General features: G+C 43.5%; 1 protein-coding gene across 1 annotated transcript in view; it reads left to right on the top strand.

The window, feature by feature from the left end:
• Window positions 1-24,515, top strand: part of LOC126482112 (follistatin-related protein 5-like) — a 505,334-nt gene that overhangs the window by 221,353 nt on the left and 259,466 nt on the right. Inside the window, exon 2 of the mRNA XM_050106091.1 lies at window positions 18,576-18,642. Coding sequence (XP_049962048.1) covers window positions 18,583-18,642 — 60 coding nt within the window. The 5' untranslated portion in view covers window positions 18,576-18,582. The remainder of the gene's footprint in view (window positions 1-18,575; window positions 18,643-24,515) is intronic.

The following is a 24,515-nucleotide window of genomic DNA, read 5'->3' as shown; positions in this document are numbered from 1 at the left end:
AGACATCTTATCCGCATGGCTGTAACGCATCGTGCAGCCACGTCTCGATAGCTTAGTCAACAGATGGGGACGTTTGCAAGACACCAACCATCTGCACGAACAGTTCGACGACGTTTGCAGCAGCATGGACTATCAGCTCCGAGACCATGGCTGTGGTTACCCTTACGCTGCATCACAGACAGGAGCGCCTGCGATGGTGTACTCAACGAAGAACCTAGGTGCACGGATGGCAAAACCTCATTTTTCGGATGAATCCAGGTTCTGTTTACAGCATCATGATGGTCGCATCCGTGTTTGGGGACATCGTGGTGAACGCACATTGGAAGCGTGTATTCGTCATCGCCATACTGCCGTATCACCCGGCGTGATGGTATGGGGTGCCATTGGTTACACGTCTCGGTCACCTCTTGTTCGCATTGCCGACACTTTGAACAATGGACGTTACATTTCAGATGTGTTACGACCCGTGGCTCTACCCTTCATTCGATCCCTGCGAAACCATACATTTCAGCAGGATAATGCACGATCGCATGTTGCAGGTCCTGTACGGGCCTTTCTGGATACCGAAAATGTTCGACTGCTTCCCTGGCCAGCACATTCTCCAGATCTCCTACAAACTGAAAACGTCTGGGCAATGGTGGCCGAGCAACCGGCTCGTCACAATACGCCAGTCACTACTGTTGATGAACGGTGGTATCGTGTTGAAGCTGCATGGGCAGCTGTACCTGTACACGCCATCCAAGCTCTGTTTGACTCAATGCCCCGGCGTATCAAGGCCGTTATTACGGCCAGAGGTGGTTATTCTGGTTACCGATTTCTCAGGATCTATGCACCCAAATTGCGTGAAAATGTAATCACATGTCAGTTCTAGTATAATATATTTGTCCACTGAATACCTATTTATAAATCTGCATTTCTTCTTGGTGTAGCAATTTTAATGGCCAGTAGCGTACATTTGCGCTACTGCACAGTTACGCTGCGGCTATTGGCCGGAGGTGACTTTGGCATCAGTGGCTGCACACACACACACACACAAACACAAACCCACACAAACGCTCGCGCTCGCGACCACTAGCACAGGATCGAAGACTGCCGTTTGTGGCCTAGCATGTGCGAGGATCCGCAGGCTGCGGGGGATCGGTGAGAAGCGAGCGATGGCTCAGACGAGCCGGTAGTGAAAGTAGTGAGATCCGGGGGACGTATGGTGGCTGGGGAGAGGAGGGGGTAGACGACGGGTAGGGGACCATGTGCGGCGAGAGAAACATCTCCAGGAAGAGACGAGCAATTTCCTCCGACAGAACTGAAAATCGAGGGAAATAAATTTTTCCTTTTTTTTGTTGCTTTTCCCTGCTGCGCCCCATTCACAGGAGCAAGCGTCGGAGCGGCGTGGATATTGGTTCTTTTTAAGCGACAGTCGGGAATTCGCTCGCGCCCCTTCCCGTTCTTAAAATAACCAGCGGCCATTATCGAGCGACAGCGGCTGTCGTGTGGAATTGGCCGACGAGACAGAGCGGACGGGCAGGCATTTTGTGTGCGCTGCGCGCTGCCGGCTGGGTGACGCACGGAGCAGCAGCTGCGCGCAATCGCCCCCTATGCTCTGGTCTCTGTGGACCGCCACGCTAAAACCCACGTCTCGCGGAACTTCATACTCACTCACGTACTAAGAGTTTCGGTGATCGCACTCGACTACTGGGCCCTCCCTGCCTCCCACATTCCCAACCAGCCCCGTCTGAACATACTATCATCCTATATCTCGTTCGAAATAACCAAGTGATTGACGTCTAGCTGTTTACAGGGTTGCTACCATAGCAACAGCCAATCAGAAAACGCGCTTGTCCACACCTCTTGTTCCGTTCACCGCTGTCAAATCCCTCTGCTACTGCAGGTAGCGGCTACTGTAGCCAGTTGGAGCCGACGCTCGCGGCCGGTAGCATAAACGGTTGTTGTCCGTTTCGTTGTGTGCTTTATTTCTCTGAGTGGCGAGTTTATTTTGTACCACAGGATGTCCGAAGTTTGTAGAGAAAGCGTGCAACAACAGTGTAGGAGCTAAACGAAAAGTTCAGCGATTTTTGCATGTTTTGTGCGGTCAGACACGTGAGTTTGTGTGCTCGGTGCGGGAGTATTTCGAGAAGGAGACAACTCTGTTGCCGCTAACGAAGGTAGTCGAAGGAACTGCAGACGCTCTGAAGACACATAAAAACACTGTCGTCAAAGCTTGTTATGAGAAATACAGTGAAAAAGGGGAAGAGCCTAGTTCATCCAAAAAGAGGACAGAACCAAACGTAACAAACTTGGATTCTTTTCAGAAAGATGCTGTTCGTCATCACATAGATATTACGTGAGAGAAGAACATCTAACTATACAAAGAGCTGTGCGTTACTCTTCGCGAGGCGGAGTTATTCAGTGGCAGCAAGACGTCTCTGTTACGGAGACGAAAAATTATAATGGAGAGAGGTTACATCGTAGCGTGGCGGTGTAGACTTTTAAGAAATATCGTTGAAGTGCCGTTTCAAGACACTGTGTGGCTCGATGAAACCTGGATAAGCACCGGTCACGAATCCTGGATAAACACCGGTCATTCTGTCAGAAAAGACTCCACAGTGATAGTACGAGACGCGTTTCTTAAGTAAACTCAGTTTGAACACAAGTACACAACGAACGGTTATTTCAAAAAAGTAAATTTATTTTCAGAAAGTACATACTTCACTGTGTTTTTCGACATAATTGCCAAGTTTGTTCAAACACGTATCATACCTCTCAACCAATTTCAAAATACGGTCTTCACAAAAACTTGCTGCCTGGTCCGATAACCAAAAGTTCACTTCCGTTTTCACGTCGTCGTCATCATTGTAACGGTTGCCACTGAAGTGTTGTTTGAGGTGGAGGAATAGATGGTAGTCCGCAGCTCGTGGTCGCGCGATAGCGTTCTCGCTTCCCGCGCCCGGGTTCGATTCCCGGCGGGGTCAGTGATTTTCTCTGCCTCGTGATGACTGGGTGTTGTGTGATGTCCTTAGGTTAGTTAGGTTTAAGTAGTTCTAATTTCTAGGGGACTGATGACCATAGCTGTTAAGTCCCATAGTCCTCAGAGCCATTTGAACCATTTGAATAGATGGTAATCGCTTGGCGCAGGACCAGGGTGGTCTAAAACTTTCCAGCCAAAACTGTCCAATAAATCGCGGGTCTAACCTGCCGTGTGAGGTCTTGCATTGTCATGGAGAAGGACGATTCCCTTTGTCAGTATGCCGCGTCTTTTGTTTTGAATCGCTCTGCGTAGCGTCAGAGTCTGGCAGTATGCTTCTGCATTGATAGTGGTTCCTTGTTGCATGAAGTCGACCAACAAAACACCATGCCTATCCCAAAACACCGACCCCATGATTTTGCTCTGGGACAGAGTCTGTTTGGCCTTCACCTTTACAGGCGAGTGTGTGTATGTCTCCCCATTCCATCCTCTGTTAATTCTATTCGGGCGTGATATGCGAAACCCATGTTTCGTCTCCAGTTACGATCTCACTCAAGAAGCCCTCACCTTCCTCGAGATAACGAGTCAAGAACTTCATCGCACACTCAAATCTTTGGTTTTTGTGGTCCTCTCTTAGGAGTTTTGGGACCCAATGAGAGCACAGTTTCCTAAACTTTAGGTGTTCAGAAACTATGTTGTAAAGCACTGATCTAGAAACGTCAGGAAATTCGTTTGAGAGACCTGTCATTGTGAAGCGCCTTTCTCACGAATCCTCGCTTCAACTGTAGCCACCAAATCGTCTGTAATCAAAGAAGGGCGACCGGAGCGGTCCTCATCATCGACGTTGTCACGGCCATCATTCAATTCTCGTACCCTCTTACGCACTTTTCTTTCACTCATAACAGTATCACCATACACTTCGCAAATCTGTCGATGAATTTCTGCAGCAGACAGGTTCCTAGCTGACAAAAACCGTATCACTGAGCGAACTTCACACGCGGCGGGCGAATTGATAGTCTTAAATATTTTGAAAGCACAGAACAGAACATTACAGGTTAGCTACAGAGCTGAAACTGAGCACAATTGATCCCGAGGCATGCCGGTACACGACGCACGCGCTCGTTGCGGTATGTGCGCGAACTACTAGTGACTACAACAAAACGGATCTTTCTTAAAAAACACGCCTCGTATGTGTGGAAATTCTGCTGTACCGATGGGAAAGGGCGTAAGAAATATTGTCTTGCGTGCTACAACTGCATCTGGTTTCGTGCTTAACCGTCTCCTCATTTACAGATCGAGAAAAACAAGCGAATACCACGAGGAGATGAACCATGACAGTTTTCTGAAGTGGTTCAAGGAGCAACTAATTGGGAAACTTAAAGCCGCTGTACGTCATTGTAAAGGATAGTGCTCCCTATCATTCAGTTATTAAACATAAAGCTCCAACGATGGCAACGAAAAAAGCCGACATTTTTGAATGGTTCACCATAATGTGAAAAGTCAGGACGATTTACGCAAGGCGCAGCTCATAGAAATAGTGTACAAAATAAGGTACAGTTTCAGCAGTATGTTGTGTATGAGGTAGTAAAGGACGTTGCCATGGGGTTAGGCTTCCACCATACCACTGCCACTTCAACGCCATAGAAATGATTTGGCCACAATTTAGACATTACGTGGCAACAAATAACTAAAGCTTCAGTGTCGCAGAAATTCAAAGACTATTACAGTAAGCAGTGGCACAAATAACGCCAGAGAAGTGGAATAATGTCGTACGCCATACAGATACTTTTCTTAAAGAAGGGTAGAAAAGTGGAGTGTGTGCAGGGAGTAATATTGAATATCCTTGGGTAACTCCAGTGGCTCCCCCACAGACCAGAGCTCAGGTGACAATAGTGCTGAGAAAGAAAGTGATTCTGAACTGTGGCATTTACCCTTTGCCTTTAATTCGGCTCTATTTTTATGTTTGTTTCGCGATTTTGACTGGATGGTGTGTACTGTGTGTTTGCACATTAAGTCTCATCTCATTATTAAGGAATACTCCTCTGCACATGTATAACACTCTGCATGCACACTTGTCTTCGTGGGGTCTACAACACACTCGAACGCTATCATCAGCTCTTACCAGTTGAAATCTGGCCTCATCTGACCAGGCTTCGGTTTTTCAGTCGTCTAAAGTCCAGCCGACATAGTCACGAGCGAGAGGTGCAAGAGGCGATATCGTGAGGTCGCGTCTGTCGTCTGCTCCATAGCCAAATTCGGTATATCAATACGCCGTAGCAGTTGTGCTGAAATTTTTAGGCTTGAAATAATTAAAAACAACGAGTTTTGTTTTATTATATAAAAGAGTAAGAGTGATCAATGTTGTTATAATAACAACTCCAACATAAACGAGTCACATACCAACAAACACGTAACACATGTACCTGTTTCGGTGTGGCGCGACCTGTTAGACGGTGCCCGTCCGTGTACATGCTTCGTGCATGACTTTCCCCCACCTGATCTACAGTAGTGGAAGTCATTAGGAAGTCATTATAAACACATGGATGTGTGTAGGAAACTTAACATTGTCGTTTCGAATAGTTGCGCACAGTGTCTTTGCAGCAGTATGAGATTCAGTATGCTGACAAAAGCGCTCAAATGATATCGCATTTGATGGCAGTAGAACGGTATGTAACAACACATCAACGATTTAGGTGGTAGAGGGTGGAACTCGGTATAAAGAGAGTCGGCTCTGTGTGATGTTAGTGTGTGCATGTGTGCCTTTATTGCAGATAGGAAACAAACACCATTAGTGACAGCGCGTGTTGTGTACATAAACCACGACTGTGACAATGCCTCGTGTAAAAAAGTTATCATGAAATGAAAAAGCAAAAATTGGTGCCTACAAAGAAGTGGGACTGTCTAACCGTCAAACCGCCAAGAAGTTGAGCCGTTGAAGTACGGCGATTGACAATTTCGTGAGATTGGGAGCGCGATATGGACAGAAGGTAAAATATGGACTAATTGAAAGTTATTTGAGGCATCTAAACGGTTCCTTTTGGGCAGAGCAAGAGCCAAAAACCATTATTCTTCTCAGCTTGTTGCTGCCAGACATCTACGACAAATTTTGTCAAATGACAAACATCTTGCATTCAAGAAACGACTACAGAAACCTGTTGTAACACCCAAACGTAAATTTGCTGTATTAAAGATTGCCGAAAAATATGTATTATGGACTTCAGAATGGGATAAAGTGGTCTTCAGTGATGAGAAGACATTTAATTTAGATGGGCCGGATGGATTTCAGTGTCAATGGCAAGATCTGAGAACAAAGCAGCAGGTAAGAATGATCAGAAATTTTGGCGGTAAAAGTCTTATGATTTGGAAAGCCTTACGCACTAAGGGTAAATGAGACATTGCTTGGCTAAACAGTACAACGAACGCTAACATGTACACTGATGCTAGAGACAGAACTGATTAGAATGTATGAGGAATAGTGGAGGAAATTCTAATGTTTCAACAAGATAACGCATCTATGCATGTTTGAGCCACAACCAAAAATGGTTTGAAGATTAAGATATCGATCTCTTGCCCTGGCCTGCAGTATCCGGGCTATGAACCCCGTGGAAAACCTTTGGGGAATACTTGCAAGGCGTGTTTCTCGCAATAGAATAAAATCTGAGCCGTTTGCGAGCAGAAAAGTGCGGTACGAGAAGAACTACAAACTCTAACAGAATTAATGCCGAAGAGAATTTCTGAACTAATTCGGAAGAGCAGAGCTTGGGCAGAGTATTAACAATGCAATAATACAACAGGATGGTGAGTGCCTGTATACTAATTTCCACTCAGGAAATGCAAGGGCCTTATTTTGTTATTGGTGTTATGAAAGAAACTATGTAATTTCCTTAGGTTTGTTTATGTCTTATACGCATCTACTACTTGTATAATAAATTCGGTACAGTATGCTAAGACATTATACTATTACTATCGTAGGAATACTGTTTTTATATTGATTTCCACTGCTGTATAAGGTAGTTTCCTGCTGTCGTTGCCTGACTTCGGTTGTACTGCAAAATGGTACTATCCATAGTCTGGAAGTATTTTACGAAGTGCGGTAGCATTGGAGTACAATGGCCTATTTGCGCTGGAAGACTGAAATGGCCAGTAGTGTAGAATTCTCCAGCCTCAGCTTTCACTCTGAAGCGGTGACTAGTCGTAATGCCCAAATGGTGATATGACCCTTGATTACAACATGATGTACGGTCGCAGGTTTGAATCCTGCCTCGGGCATGGATGTGTGTGATGTCCTTAGGTTAGTTCGGTTTAAGTAGTTCTAAGTTCTAGGGGACTGATGACCTCAGATGTTAAGTCCCATAGTGCTCAGAGCCATCTGAACCATTACAACATGATGTCTCAGCACAGTTTCAAAAATCAGAAGCCATAGGAGAAAACTGGCGACTTCTTGTGGTATTCAGCCGCTCATTACTTTTCGAGGAAAGCTATGAACGGTGGGCAGAGTACGTTTTCTTCTATTTACCTATTTTATTTGAAATTTTGATTCAACGTATCTCGAAACGTGTAATGCAAAAGACTGAGGTACTTTGAATTTCTCAATCTTTGTTCAATGGCTACGTTTACTCCTGCAAAATAACTGCAATAAAAACCTGAAAGTCGGTTATTTCAGAAACTGGTTATTTCGAGTAGATTTAACAGTAATGTTAAGCTGGAGATGGAAAAACTCGGCGTGACCGAAAAGTGATAGTTTTGGCGATAGTTATAAATTCATCTGGACAGTCCCGTATTCGAAGTATTTTTCAAACAGTGGCTCTTCGTGAACCCGTGCTGATTCTAATAAGGACGTGTAAGTTTAAAATCTAGCGAAACAAAATACATACCTTGCACAAGGGACTTCAAACATGAATCCAACTTAAATGTAGCTGTCGTCAGTCTAAAAATTCACTTAGCTATGAGGCCTAGATTAATGTACTATTCGAAGTACGTTTTTATCACGATTGTTGTCAAACGTTGGAATTTGTTAACTGAAGAACCACATCCGTTCCAGTGAATTTACACAGAAGTGAGCCCGGAAACGTAAAGGCTCCAATCTCAGTGTGGTTTACTGCACACGAATCATGTGACACAAAATCGACCTTTTAATTACCAAACAGGGTATTAAAAGGCGGGGCGAGCGATTCGCCGCTTCGGACTCAGTGACAGGTGTGATGCGGTCAATGGCTGGCACTGAAGCGTAGCCGCCATTTGCTTTACCTCTCGCTCCTCACGCCGGCGTCATAACGTGGCGAACTGTGTCATCCGATGCCCACGCGGTTCGATTAATTACTGCCCGATTATCCAGTGAGCTGTTTTCAGCTAGCTTTAAAAGAACTAGTAGCATAAAGGAAATTTCATGAAAGAGCTCGAAACTGAATGTATCATGGACACTGAACATAGTTTTACACTTAAAATTTTTGGTAATCCACGTCAAGGGTGAGGCGTGCTGGTAACTGCTGTAATCGACTATTACTGTTAAAGACAACACGCATTTTTTTCACATTTAAGCATTCTTGGTATAGATTTTTTCTACAAACATGCGATTCTTTACTTTAAACACTTCCATCAGTTGTTCCTTAAGCTTTTATATTACCTTTTTCTACGTCCTTTTTTTTACTTCATGGATTCGACTTGCTGCTTACTTCTTTCCAAGAAACATTAGAAGATCTTTTTGGTTAATCTTTCGCTCTTCTTTTTCTTGTTACTTTTGATATATCTTATACTTATCGATAAATTTCGTCATTAATGTGTACTTTCCAACCTCCGATTGTTTTTCTTTCGGCCTAAAATGGCTCGCGCTTCTAGTGTTTTTAATTTATTAAAATTATAGTTTAATTCTTGGCATTCGCTTGCATATAGACATTCTGGTTTCATTACTATACTGTAACGCCTTATTTGAGCATTTTCGGAGGTATTGGAGAGGCTGCCGGCTCACACGGCATGTGTGCATACGAGGACTGTGCTGTTGGTAATGGCCTGCTGACTGACGAAGGACGAGAGTGCAGTGTTACCTGGCCAAACAGCAGATGTATATTGTCACTGCAGGCTCGCCCATGCAGCAGTAGTTATCTTTTCATCCTTGACAGGGCGTACTGTTGTTTATTTTCACGTTCCACGCCGTAGGATTTATCTTTGCAGTCACAAAAGAGAGGGCACTGTTGTTGGACACAGGTGTACTCCACCTCTCTGCTGTATTAATCACTTGTTGCTGCTACACCGCTTTACACATCAAGCCTGAATTCATTCGGGACATTATTTCTGAGTATTGCAATGCTCTCAAACTTCCATTACTTAGATTAGACCGTGCACATCAGTTGATGTTTCAATGAACAGCTCAAGGACAGGAATCAGCCGTGGTCAGTTGTGCTATTTCTGTTACTGTTCCAAAGTCCGTCCCGACTGCAGATAAGATTGCAGGCCTAACACATGCGAGAGGAATGATGTGAAGCCCAAATGTTACTCCTAGTCCACCCGCTTTATCCACGACTAATAGCCTGATCCACGCGGAAGGTTTGTATATGTAATCTGTTGCCGGCCGAGCTGTTCTAGGCGCTACAGTCTGGAACCGCACGACCGCTACGGTCGCAGGTTCGAATCCTGCCTCGGGCATGAGTGTGTGTGATGTCCTTAGGTTAGTTAGGTTTAAGTAGTTCTAAGTTCTAGGCGACTAATGACCTCAGAAGTTAAGTCCCATAGTGCTCAGAGCCTTTTTTTTTTTTTTTTTTTTTTTGTAATCTATTACCGCTACGCCAGACAGTTCCTCCGAACGTAGATGGTGCTACCCGTGCGAAGCTGGGGCAAGTCGCTACCATGTAGTTAAAAGGCCTCATCCTTGGCTACAAAAATAATGTATCCATCGTTGATCCTCCCTGTTCTAACTCATCTTTCAAATCCTAGAAAATCATGCACTCCACCTCCTTTCCATATCCGTGTACATCATCTGCCCCCTTTTCCTGTATTCTGTGCTAGCTGATAAAGTTCTAACACTTCCTAAAATACCAACTCACACCCATCTTTGTGTACCCTGGCTTGCTAGTGTGACCCTTGCCATGACCCCTGCCCCCACTTCCAAATCTCAACGTAATCCATGTCACTTCCGAGGATAATTTCCACCGCTTTCGGATCATGAAATCTATTCTAAAAATCTGTCCAGCCTATCAAATACAAACTGCCCAACCTCTTCCATTCCAAACCATGTCTCCAACCCAGCCTTTCCCCGTATAACTGGAATCCTACGCGCATGCTACCACCTCTACCCTGTCTCTTGACTCTTTGCAATACCCATACAATAACCTTTCTCAAATCTCTTCCCCTTTAGTCTCATCTGCATCCAAATGCGACATCAAGGAAATGTTAACAGGAGCCCATAGCAGCAGCATCCTCATTTGTTAAAGTTCAAACACGTCACCAACGCATCAAGCCTGAGAAGATCTCTTTTATTCTTGTCAATATATTTTTATGCATTTTTGATTTCATTCAAAGTGGTATTGTCCCCCGCTAGCAGTCCCGCCTGATTCCCACATCCTCCCTCCACCACTCTATCCTCCTTCCTAAACAACACAATACCAAATAAAGGACTCAGCGACAGAGGTGAAGGAAAGTAACGAGACAGTCCAGGAAATCATTGCCATTATACACCACAAGTCGGGAAGATTGGCCGTATCCTTCCTGATGAACTGACGGGATACACTAATGGTTAATTCAAGACTACAGAGCTGGATAACAGAATCTAGAGGAGCTTTGCCGAAAATCTGCACAGTGCGTTCTGCGCCCTTAGAGGTCAGCCCTTGTGCGCTTATATCACGGTGAATGTATCGATAATCTGCTTGTGCGATACGGCCTGCGCATTCATTATACGAGCCGCTGCGCAAATCAGCGGCGAGCGCTGGTGCGCGCATGGCACGCTCTGATTACCGTCGATTATCGCCGCAGCCGCCCCCGCCGTGGCAGCCGCCAATTGCATTAGTCCGGCTGCGGCACGTCCTTTGTTTGCTCTTAATGGCACCCCGGATGGCCACAGGCCTCTGCAGCGACCGCTGTTTACACTGCGCTGCCCCGCTTAAGTAGCCGCCATTGGCGACCGCAGAGGACCGTTTGTCTCCGCTGCTGTGCAACTGACAACCAACTGTTTCCTCCCTCGCAGCTCCATAACGTAGAATATGAACACTTTCAGAGAGTGGAATGACAGCTTAGAGATATCCCTAGCTCCTCTCCCTAGGGGAAAAAAGGTTTTCTTAAACATACAATTAATAAACCGTAGACGTATACTGGCGACCGCACTTTTTCTCTTTACTGTTCTTTTATTCCCTCGCCCCTCGCGGGAGATGGTGGACTAAAAATATAACAACATACTGCCCTTCAGCCACCAGCATTTTATTAATAAATTAGTGTTAAGATATTAAAGAGCAGTGTGATACCCTTCATCGATACCACTGGATGGGCGTCGTAACAGCGGAATTGCAGGCGTCCATTAGACGACGATAGCGGTCACACGGGATCTGGCAAACCCAATGGAGCGCACCTACTGAGCCATGTGTCTAGTGGCTCCGTAACACGAGTCCCTCCGACCGCCACAACACGGCACGACTGGCAACAGTCACTGACTCCACCTTGCACTCGGAGCCTCATTGCTACATCATCATTCGTGCTTAGTGCAGTGAGCCTCACCCTAGTTGCTTTTGAATAAGCTGGACTCTTAATTCTTGCTGTCTTCGTATGCTTGGTGAAATACAACTAAGCAAATCATCTGTTTGTTGAATTAACTTGTTCTCTAATCATTTCCGCTCCTGTCCAGATTTCCCACGACGACAGTTGCTTCACTGTGTAACCTCCCCCATACTAATCGGCCTATCCTGCTTGCGACAGAAAATATGACCTTGGATCGCGTGTATGCCTAATGGATTTTTACTAATTGGGTAAGACTATCTTTTCCGAAGAAGTAATACTGATAAGTAGGAGGAAAGTGTACAACCGACCCTTCTGATGAAAAAGTCTACTAAAATAAAAAGTAATTAAACCGAACAGGGCTATGATTTGGAAAAATGAAAGTCATTTTGTGCATCCACTCACGAACAACACTGGACAGAAAAGGGGTACCACCGACCATGAATCCAAAAGTTACACTAATGAATGAAAAGGAAATAATTAATGGTCGCCAGCCCACTAGGGCAATTTACATCGAAAATCCTGTACAAGATGATGGGAAAGAAAAACATGTATTATTAAACACTGACGTGGCAACTGAAGGTTGTCACGTTTTCTTTTGACACTGATTTTAGGTGAGTATGTAATGATAAAGAAAACTGAGAAGTCACTCTTACGTTATGTATGGCATTAAATTTTGAAAAAGGCAGTGGAGTAATGATTTCAAAATATGGACTTAAACTGTATTTTAGTATTGAGCTTCGTTACGTGAACAATGGCTTTCAATGAGCTCAGCATAACGTCATCAAAGAAATTTAGAAAAAAGCAAGCACTTTTACTTTGCAGTTACTTATTTTGCAAATTGGATTTCCTATTACAGTCCGAACAACTCAGCCCGTTTTTTTTTTTTTTTTACTGACTTGAACAGAATTAAATACTAGAATACGTACCAAACCAAACAGCCATGTGCTCCAAGCTATATTTAAAATAAATTTTTAGACAACATAGTTGTGTGGAGATAACAGCGATTAATTTACTTATGATCAATTATTCAAAATGACAGTCAAATCGCATTATTTATTTTGCTGCCATCTGGTTTCAACCTGCGATGGGGTCATCTTCAGGGTAATTTACACCATTTGGCCGCTCGCTGGAATCGTCACCCTGCCTCTGCACTGGCAGCAAAATAAATAATGCGATTTTGACTGTCATTTTGAATAATTGATATGTAAAATAAATAAAACTTCCGCACTCTTAATTTGTGCATTTCTTTAGATTTGTATTTTTTCCAGTGATTTATTCTCAAACTTGAAAAATGGTTCAAATGGCTCTGAGCACTATGGGACTTAACTTCTAAGGTCATCAGTCCCCTAGAACTTAGAACTAATTAAACCTAACTAACCTAAGGAAACCACACACATCCATGCCCGAAGCAGGATTCGAACCTGCGACCTTAGCGGTCGCGCGGTTCCAGACTGTAGCGCCTAGAACCACTCGGCCACCCGGCCGGCTTGAAAAATGAAATTGCTTTACTTTAGGAATATACTGCAACCTCTGTTGTACAACAGTTAACTGAAAGTAGACTGAGGCTAAAATTATTAAAAGTGAAATTATTCATTAAAAAACTGGCTGTAACAATTCAGTTTGTTTCTTATGACACTCAGTTATCATATAAGGAAAAAAAGGAACAAAGATCCTGCTTGGTAACAATGTCTGTGGCAATGAAGACAAAATCGCCCTGAGTTTAACTGACAATTATTTAAATAAATTTTATCAATCAAATCACGTTCAGTCGTGCTGCTGGTTTACCCGTTACAGCACAGGCCTGCATTCATGTTTTAAGCACCTTGTTGCTTCCCACTGTTGAAGAGCAATTCGGGGATGGCGATTGCATCTTTCAAGACGATCGAGTACCTATTAATAATGGACGGCCTGTGGCAGAGTGGTTACACGATAGTAACATCCCTGTAATGGACTGCCCTGCACGGAGTCCTCACCTGGATTCTACAGAACACCTTTGAGTTGTTTTGGAATGCTGACTTCGTGCCAGGCCTCACCGACCGACGTTGGCACCTCTTCTCAGTGCAGCAACCCGTGAAGAATGGGCTGCCATTCCCCAAGAAAACTTCCAGCACCTGCGAGAGTGGAAGCTGTCATCAAGGCTACGGGTGGTTCAACACCGTACTGAATTCTAGCATTACCGATGGAGGGCACCATGAACTTGTAAGTCATTGTCAGCCAGGTGTCCGGATACTTTTGGTCACATAGTGTATGTAGACGTAGATACATGCATTTGGGAAGAGAGAAAGTGTGAGAGACTAGACTGTAGCTAAATATTCGATTTTGGGTAGCTGTATTCGAGTTGGAGTTCAGGATATACTTCTACTGAGGGGAAAGGAAGAAAGCGCTCTTACCTGAGGAAGGTTATTGAGGGGGTTAAATCTGGCTTAAATCGTAAAAGGCAGTTGCCTTCGACATGGAGTGTTGAAACTGCAAAAGCACAGGTTATGGAGGGTGTACACGTGGAGGGACGGAGGTTTGTGTTTGTATGCGCGTGATGGTACATTAGTATTTGAAATATTGGGATGTACAGGATAAACGGAGGTGTTCAGTGTGTATCAAGGGGAAAGGGAATTAGCAGGGGAAGGATTGGCGAGGGGGGGGGGGGGTATGAAAAACAATGTGGAATGCCTTGCGTTCAAGGATTTGCATTGAGTGATAAACTTCAATGGATGGGATATCCACGGCACTTAGAAGGTGGGACGTATGAATGAATGCTACGTTGGTATAGAGCACTGGTGGGAACTAGCGGATGCAGCTCGCGATTGGTTTCAATCTGGCCGCCCAAAGAAATTCGTGGAAGAGAGACCGACTTATTATGACGCTGCAACTATCCAAATTTAAGATGTTTTATAATAAATTAGCTGCAACCAGTTGCTTTTACAGGCGTTTATTTTTCCGCGGTGACATTTCATGATGCCTGGCATCCCACCTTCAAGTATTTGCTTTTATTTACGCGTCGTGAAAATTGTTTCTTTCTTAAGGCTTTGTACAATTTTGAGATGGAAGCTTTTAATACAGCAATTGTAAAACGTCGTTCGTAAAGATACTATATTCATGTTGCGTAAATATTTCTAAATATCTGAGGATGGGATCAACATTAAATGAATGTACTCTCAAAACAGCATGTTTTGAGGCGTAATGTGTTCACATGGTACGTCGGGAAAGGCATCCCATTCATACCGGTGCGTTACCACTTTAACGTTAACGTCACAGGCGCTTTAGTTTTGACTTAATGGGCTAGGAGCGCTGCTGTGCGTTGCTTGACGAGGCAAACAGCGAGATTAAATAAGTATGTGAATCGTGGCCGCGGGTCACCAAACGTTGCCCGTGCCTGGTGCTGAGGATGGTAATGGGATGCAATTCTCGTTGACGATTTCACTCAACAAGATGAAAACAGAACAAATTCTAATGGAATTCCTTTGCAATAACAGTTGAAATAAGGTAGGCTTCTGTGTAATTTCAGAAGCGAAATTATAGGTTTACAACTGAATTAAAGAAGTGCTATCAGTTTATTTCCAATATGGTATGCATAACATCAATAAGAGCACATGAATTAATCCTCCGTTTCCCACATCGCGCATGCAAGCGAATAATTTGTTTTTTTCTGTCATCTGTGTTCTGAACAGTTTGATGTGGAGCGCCACGAATTCCTTCCTTGTGCGAAACTCTTCATCTCAAAATTTCAGTTCCTCCCAACATCATTTATTATCTGTTATTACTCTCTGTAGCTTGTTCTAGCACCATGGCGGTTATTTTTTTGCTGTCTCTATATACGTATAACCCTGCCCTTTCTTCTTGTTAGTGCTTTCCTAACGCTTCTTTCATCGCTGAATCTGCGGAGAATCTGTTCATTCCTTATCAGTCCACGTAATTTTAAACAGTCTTCTTTAGGGCCGCATTTCAAAGGCCTCGACTGCCTTCTTTTCCAATTTCCCGGCAGTCCATGACTCACCATATTACAATACTGTACTCCAAACGCAAATTCTCAGAAATTTCTTCTTCAGATTAAAGCCTACGTTTCGTACTAGTTAACGTTTCTTTGCCAGAAATGCGCTTAATAACTACTTGAATTTCAGAAACCTGGTGGCGCGCTGACAAACACATTTCACTCGTTTTTCGGAGGAGCGGCATTCGAATACCTGTCCACCCACCTTAGGTTTTCTGCGGTAGGCCTAAACCGCATTAGACGGAGGCCGCGTCGATTCCGTCAAGGCGAAGGCCAATATCTTCCTAACTAACTGCCCAACTAAGATGGGAGCCTCACTCTACCGATATGGATCTCGACGATAGGTTTCCCAACATCGCCACTCATAATTCTAGTTGAGACAACGGTACAACACATGAAGTTCAACAACTATTTTAGATGAGTTTGAGGACGTTAGAGTTGAACCTCCCATCACGACGAGGCCATTACAGACGAAGCACAAGCTAGGATTGCGAAAGGATGGGCAAGTAGTATGCGCGTCTTGTTTTTCAAAGCATCCCGATATTTGGCTCAAGCCATTTACGGAAGCAACGGTGAGAGGCACCCAAATGCCTTGCTCATACTGTGGCATCAAGCAGTCAGGCCTGCAAGATGAGTGGTCTGCCAAGCGAGTGGATTCATTCTTATTTATCGAGTAACATGAACTCTCGTACTCACAATTAAGTCACTAATCAACCTACTGTATGAATAATACGCAACGGAAACACGCATCTGACTATCAGTAATTTACAGAACTCTGACTGTTCACTACGCACTGGCAATACCACATTTTCTTTCCTTTTTATTTAACGGCTTTTATCAATACGTGGCCATCGCACTGAATATGAGTGGCGCACACATTATAAATTCTGGATATCATGACAACATACAATTCGAAGGAAAAGGCCACCAATCTTTTTCTTTTCACTATCTTATTTATTCCGATAAATTCTATAACCTAAACACACAAATTCTATAACCTACAACAATAACACATGAGAAATTCCGCCCAGTGGGCATGGCTTAACATTGGTGATTCTCTACCTTATGGTCTCGTAATTATTTAACTCTACAGTGCACTTTCTGGATAGGATGGTGGATCTTTTATTATACCTCACACTTCGACTCTCACAATCATCATCACGAAACTTTCCTCCAGACCGAGCGGTACCGAAGGAACAAGCATAACCCACTAATCTTTTGAAACTACCTCGCTACTCTTCCATCCAAACCACACATACCCAAATTACATGACATATACCACACTACAATGTGAAATACTACACAGGGAATAGTCACAACATTATCACTTTCAGCTTTCCCACTTCAATTAATGTTTATCCCAGTTTCACACGACACTGCCCCACTTCGTAATTCCACTTTCCTACTATGAACTCTGGAGATATATGCACGTCTTCCTGTGCAATGCAAGCCAAGTGGCGTTGCTGGATAGACGGCCGACTCACCTTGTTTCTCTCTGAGTTTGAATCTAGCGTCACACGGAATCATATCACGCAAAGTAATATTAAGAACATATTCATCACACACGTGAGTCGTCAACTGATACCATGGACGAGTACTTCTCTTTATCCTTTGTCTCATACACAGATTGAGACTCACACAGTACTCACCACGTGGAAGTACTCGTCTCTAATTTCAAGTCCTGCACACGCAATTTCTTAAATATTTCAACTTATTGTACACACGCTAGTAATTCAGCTTAACTTAAGCACACGGAAGTATTTCAACTTATTGCTACACATGGTTTCATTGTGACCGTTGGTCACTTCTGAAGATTGCTACAATCCCATTAATATTACCTGCCTGACATTTAATTCTCCCCACAAAAGTTCCTGAAATAGAGAAATTATTATTTCAAACTACTCTTAAATATTCCACATGCATACCATGTCTCCACACTTTTGTCTTTACGGAGCACAACTAAAACAGGTCTTAACAGCACAAGATCCAGCGGCAGAGTGCTGAAACATGGCCCTTCTCGAGGTCCTCTCGCACCTCTGCTGAAGTGGGGGAGCACCTTGCTACCGTATTGGTCAGCCACATTTCAGGCGCTCAAAGCTCAGGTAAATTTCATCTCTTTGGTCCCACCAAAGGTGGCCAAAGGATCGTCTCAAAGATGATGATATATTCACATTCACTATCTGCGGTTAGCAGACGACCATACATTCATTCATTTCACAGATCTCACCAAACTGGATGTAGGGATTCATTTTGTGGGAGTGCACATGTGATCAATTAAATAAATAAATTGTCATTCTTTCTCACACTGGTATCCGGCTTCACTGTATTAATTGAAATTGAGTTATTATTAGAAAAAATATGTTGTTCTGACAAAAATAATGAAGTATGTTGTACCGTTGGGTGGCTTGCGGAGTATCAATGTAGATGTAGATGTAGATGTACTGTACCCTTTCAACGGGACTCCTAAATCTGGTCGCCCGAATCAAGTTTTTCAGCTGTCGTTGCCACCTCGTTCGGTGGTCGTAGTGCCTTGTCGAGAGTTGCTCAGGACTTCATCCCTATGAATCAGGTTACCTGCATGTGGATCCATAGTAATTGGGAAGGTACAGTTACGAAACGAGTAGTGTTACATAAAGACACAAGACAAATATTTAAGATGTTAGGGCACTCCTAAAGAAATAAGCATCTGATTTTCGGGACATAAAAATGCAATGATGAAGTATTTGTACAGACAGTTACACTTATTTCTAAGTAATAGATGTTGTAGTATTTTCCCTAACACAATAGTGAGCCGCTCCACACGCTAGAAAAATTCAGATTTCAATATGTAGAAGTTTATGATACATGTGTTTATTTTGGTGTGCAACCCAAATAATATCTTCATTTTATCATCTGATTTCTGTTCTTGCTAAAGTGTGCCATCTGTTCTTCCAGAAAAACCATGATGATGTGGAAAGGCATTTTGCTGCTCGGAGCCCTTATCGCAGCAGCTGAAGCAAAGGTAAGAACATGATTCAACTCAAATCTCAAGTAGCGTTCATAGCACAGCAGCATTCACTTTCAAATCTTAGTTCCGTCTGAAGCGTGTGACAAAAGCTCAAGACTTACCAACTATTTTTATTTCATTTGCATCATATATGTACTCTTATTCATGGACCACGATACATTTTGCAGTATTTTGTAAATGATATAGAAAAGGTGCTTACCTATTATTAATAATGTGTGTAGTCATGATATATTCACTTTTGTATAAGGCACGACTTACATTGATCTTTTTGAAGTATTTCTCATGTATAGAGTGTCTCCATAAGATACCAACAAACTTCATGTGATTGTAGAGGCCAGTACAAGGAACAAATTGAGGATAGGACTCAGTTTCTGCTGACTTATCCAAGGACGCTGCAGAGCGTCTAAGTTGAGGGATTAATCGTGTTCAGGTAGGACAACCTTTCGCAAATAAACGTAAATTTGTACGCTTTACTGCGTTGTGCCAGATGTAGACGCGTTTGACGCCATCTAACGACTTGACTGCTGTCAGCCCCGTGGTCAAGGATTCTGCGTACGAACCATCAACGTCAAACCTCACTTATGCTGACAAAAGTGTGTTCTATGACTTCGTCGTTTTGCACCGGTAAGGGAAGTATTACGTGAAAGAGAGACGAATGGGGAGTCATTCCAGGAACGATAAGGGCCGTAAATGGGGAAATCCACCGACATAAGCGTCTTATACGAAGGGCAGATTCTTGCGGCATGGTGCCTGGAAACATCTCGGAAACGGCCAAGCTGGTCGGTTGCTGTGGTGAGCATCTATTGCAAGTGGTTGATGGACGAGGAGGCGACAAGCTTTTAGACCTCTACGTTCTTGGCCATCTATGCTTCATCACAGTAGTGGAGGTCAGCTTCCCCTTCTGGAAAGCTGGACAGGAGGCCGACTGTGGAAGTTTTTACGACAGAGCACAATGCTGGTGTGGGCACAAATGGTTCGGAGCACACCGTTCGGAGCACTTTCTTGAATATAGCTCTGTAGCAGATTAGCTGGAGTACACCGTTCAATACGTTTTTCTGAACATGAGGCACTGCAGCAGACGAATCTTACATGTTCCCATGTTGTCCCAACGACATCTTCCTTCACAATCTCAATGGGTTGGGGATCATCGATATTGAACCGTTGGTCAATGGAAAAGTTTTGCTTGTATGAGGTGCCGCTTGAGTTGTTCAATATAGTCTTAAGATGCTATAGATCCCCTGTGAGCTGCTCCCCATTACATCCTGTGAGTTTAAAAGAAGAAAGTTCGCGCAACGGATAACGGTTTGTTAAGTGGAAATTCCATAAAACTACGAAAGGAAACGAATGGTCATTATAACAGTCTGGTTTATTACCAAGAGGCAACAAAAAATGTTTTACTGCAAACAATGGAAACTCCAGCACTGGTTGTATAATTTTGAAACCGTGTTTGCACATAGATTTCAGTCACAGAGTGATCATCTTCAGTGCCAGACTAAGTCCAGTGGACTCATAGGATCATGCCCAAAATATAACTTCAAACGTAAGTGTTCATAGTGGAGAACGTGCCAATTAGCAGGAATCATTCAAAGAGACTGAACCTGACTTGCTAGTTGGAATGTTCTTCACTGTGAACACTTACGTTTGAAGTTATATTTTGTGCATGGTTATATGAGTCCACTGGACTTAATCTTGCACTGAAGATGATCACTCTGTGAATGAAATCAATATGCAATAATAAAAAGATAGTTTAAAATTTATATGACCAATGCTGGAGTGTCCGTGGTTTGTCAGGTTTGCAATACTCGTCATGTGGTCGTGATGCACAAATTTCCTAATGGAATACAATCTCAAAAAAAAGGAAAGATTTAGCCGCTGGATCAAGAATACAAACATTGAACAAGTGTACAAGGGATTGTAAACACAAACTATAGTCTTCGCACAGGTGAATGAATATACATAACGGCGTCGCCGATACTGCCAGTGATAGTAGAAAAGATTAAAGATTTATAGAAAAAACTCAGAAATTCTTGAACGGATACTAATACTCTCGCCTAAGCGCATGATAGGTGCAACTAGCTGTAAGTGGATGTTAGATCTCCACATTGAAACTCTGACGCAAGTTAACTGACTTCACGCTAGCCTCGTCTATTATCTGCAACAACAGATCCTGCTTACCACTTTGAAGATGGCCGGCCGTGGTGGCCGAGCGGTTCTAGGCGCTTCAGTCTGGAACCGCGCGACCGCTACGGTCGCAGGTTCGAATCCTGCCTCGGGTATGGATGTGTGTGATGCCCTTAGGTCAGTTAGATTTAAGTAGTTCTAAGTTCTGGGGGACTGATGATCTCAGAAGTTAAGTCCCATAGTGCCCAGAGCCATTTTTGAACTCTGAAGATGTGTGAGGAACCGATGATCTCATCAGTTTGGTCCCTTAGGAAATCACGCACACAGAAAATAGCTGCAGCGGTGGTTGAAAATTCTAAGCTCCGCTCGGCCTCTGTATTCTGCTCTAAACTGGAGACATTTTCCTCTGCAGGTCTAATACCCAGGATTTGGCCTCACGCTCTGAAGCAAGTTGTCTTCTGCAGGCGCCTAAGGACAAGTGTGCTGTCTTCAGTCTTCATAAAGCAAGTGTTCTCTAACTTTTCTGTATGAAACTTGGCTTGTTCTGCCAGCATCAGTATCTTCCCGGCCAATTGTAACAGACCTTGCGTATTCGGCCCAATGATAATTTAATAAACAAGCTTAATAATTTCCTACTCCTGCGGATTTTGTAGTGGTCAACCACTAAGTTATATTTGTCCCATGGTGCAGGAAAGAATACAGAAAATTTCTCCACTACTTGATTGATTTTCAGTCTTGGCCAACCAAAAGACATCCACGTTAGCTACGCTGGCCGTTATGGCTGCTCCCATGTTGTGTGGCTTTCAGATTCTTGTCTCAACTAAAAAGGATTCTTTTTGCTTCCAGCACAGTACAGTTCTATGCCACTATGCCCATCCTCAGTGCAAGCTCCTGCTGGGCTGGTATGGCAGACTATCCTCCTTCGCTCTGTACCTGCACAGAGAATGGCTTTCAGCAGAAACAACTTTACTCTTCGTTACCATAAGCGAAACTTCCTTTTTGTGAGACACCTAAAATCCACAAGGCTGCTGTAATTACAAGACTGCTTCACCACACGCGAGGAAGGGGAATGTAAACACACTTAGAAACGCAGTCATTGCCAGTAGTGAATATTCTTTTCCACTTTTCATGCAGCATTAGTGATCTGACTTGCCTGACTATTGGGATCTACATATTAAATAATAAAACAGGTGACACGACGGTTTAGGAATCTGCTGCTTCAGACACGCAGCTCGCCTCAGACGCACATCGGTGGTGCTAGTATTAGTCTACGGGGACGTGGCCTTCCGTGGGACTTAAAGGTAGTAATCGAAGGCACCAGACACATCCCTTCATGTACCCTTTCCAGCAGCGACGATATGTCCCACCAGGATGACATTCCATATCGCAAATCCAGAATCGTGCTACACTGATTCGAGTAGCATGATAGTGAACTCACGTTAGTGGCCACCAAATTTGCTTGATCTGATATGGATCTCATCTGGGATGCTATCGAGCGCAAGCTCCGCGCCCGCAAACCATTGTCCTGTAATTTACGGAGCCGGACGGAGTGGCCGTGCGGTTGTAGGCGCTACAGTCTGGAGCCGAGCGACCGCTCCGGTCGCAGGTTCGAATCCTGCCTCGGGAATGGATGTGTGTGATGTCTTAGGGTTTGTTAAGTTTAATTAGTTCTAAGATCTAGGCGACTGATGACCTCAGAAATTAAGTCGCATAGTGCTCAGATCCATTTGAACCATTTTGTAATTTACGGAAACTGCATTACTTGTAAACATGTGGTGCTACATACTTTTTGAAACCTACCAAGGTCCCGTCGAATCCATATCAGGCAGAATCGCCGTAGTATTGCATTTCAAAGATGGGTCAACGGGCTATTCAGCAATATATATACTGTGACACCATTCCAGACTGTCGGTTTTGCTGTTTGATTATCTTTTCAGTTCTCATTTGGCATGGAGCTACGTGACATGCCATAACAACGAATAAAGTTATGTGCCAATGGAATACTGGTCTTATATATGACTGAAGCTTATCGCACAGGAGTGAAGTAGGATTTTCTCTTGCTTCCTCGCCATCTACTAGATGAAATTAACGTCTTTACTTAAATATGTCCATGCACTGTATCTTTCTTATATTTCTTATATTATTTCTGGCTGAAGAGTAAATGCTTTGATGTTATTTTTCTACTGTTTGACCAATTGATGAGTTTTGTACAGGCACAAAGATGAACTGTAAAAAAAATAATAATTAAGGCGAATTGTTCTCGTATGTTTCCATAAATGTGTCGTTCCGTCCGAAACAGAAACTGTCACTCTTGTATCTTTGCACATACAGATGCAATAAAAGTACGTGTACATATATCAAGTGAATATAAAGCACAGAAACAGGTGGCATTAAATGAAAATGAAACGAAACTGCATTATAATTTATCCATTCTTGGTCATAAAATCTTCACGCACAACAACAAAAAATCGGCCAAATAGTCTTTCATATTTAGTACACATCAAACAAGATGAAAATACCAAGTAAGTAGAAGGAAATATCCTTAAAGATGAGTTCAGCAAAGTGTAACAAGCAATTAAAAAGCTTACTGGAATAACAGAGCACATTTAAGATTTGGTTTTTGGATTCAACAAGCATACTTACGTTCACATTGAAAGTAATTAGTCTGTATGTTACGGCATCCCATGTAACTCTAAATGGTATACAAGAAACTTTGCACATTGATTTTACGCTGCCAACCCCGTTTCTGTCTCTGAAGTGGTTGTCAACCAGTTCTGTTGGATACCAGTATGAACGAACACAGTATGCAAATACGAAACCTGTGATCATATTGCAGCCCAATAGTTTCCCCATTCGCAGCACCATGTCTCGGATCTTAACTTCTAATCCTCTTTCTTCTTTTGAAAATTTGCATACCGCGGGAAGAGAAATGTAAATTGTGACACTAATACAAATATGTCTGACATTTATTCGGTTGCAAGTAGTTTCAATTAACTTTGATCTGGTTATCAGGTACGGAAAGAACCTGCCCGCATGCCCGCTCACGTTAGCACACCGGTACCGTCCGTATTCGGGAAAAGGCGCCGGCCCAGGGTCGAATAAGTCCAACAGATGAACGTCGAGAGCCAGTGGGGTTATTCGGCCGTTTTCCGTATCCTACTACGTGAATACTGGGCTGGTACTCATATCCCACCTCATTTGCGCTATTCGCAAACATTTAGAAAACCGTCTCACACTTTAACATGGATAATACTACACACAAACAATAGGAGACACAATTTCCATCCGAGGTGGAAGGAGGGGAAGGGGTAGGGGTGACTATAGGAAGGGCATCCGGCTACCCTCTCTCACTAGCACTGCAAAATCCAGATTAACATGCCGACCCCTTGAAGATACAGGATAACGCCAGGAAGAAGAAAAAAGATCATTTGTTAATGATCATAGCTTTCATTTGAGTTTCCGAATAGCAGCCGTTTTGCGTCTATCTATATAGCAGAGGTTCAAAAAACCGCTTCAGCTGTAAAGTTATTTTATTATCACACGACCGGTTTCGGGCTCTCATAAGCCCATCTTCAGGTGTCGTAACTTGGCGCTGTGGTCCCGGAGCGCCACGTTGGACGTTTACTACTCCCGGTTCTGCGCTGATTGGTAGCACACCGCACCTAGTGTACGTCCATCGCGGCGCTCGGGGACCACAGCACCAAGTTAGGACACCTGAAGATGGGCGTATAAGAGCCCAAAACCGA

The sequence above is a fragment of the Schistocerca serialis genome, chromosome 1, assembly GCF_023864345.2.
Source record: "Schistocerca serialis cubense isolate TAMUIC-IGC-003099 chromosome 1, iqSchSeri2.2, whole genome shotgun sequence".
Taxonomy (NCBI): domain Eukaryota; kingdom Metazoa; phylum Arthropoda; class Insecta; order Orthoptera; family Acrididae; genus Schistocerca; species Schistocerca serialis.
This window is presented reverse-complemented; position numbering and strand designations above follow the sequence as displayed.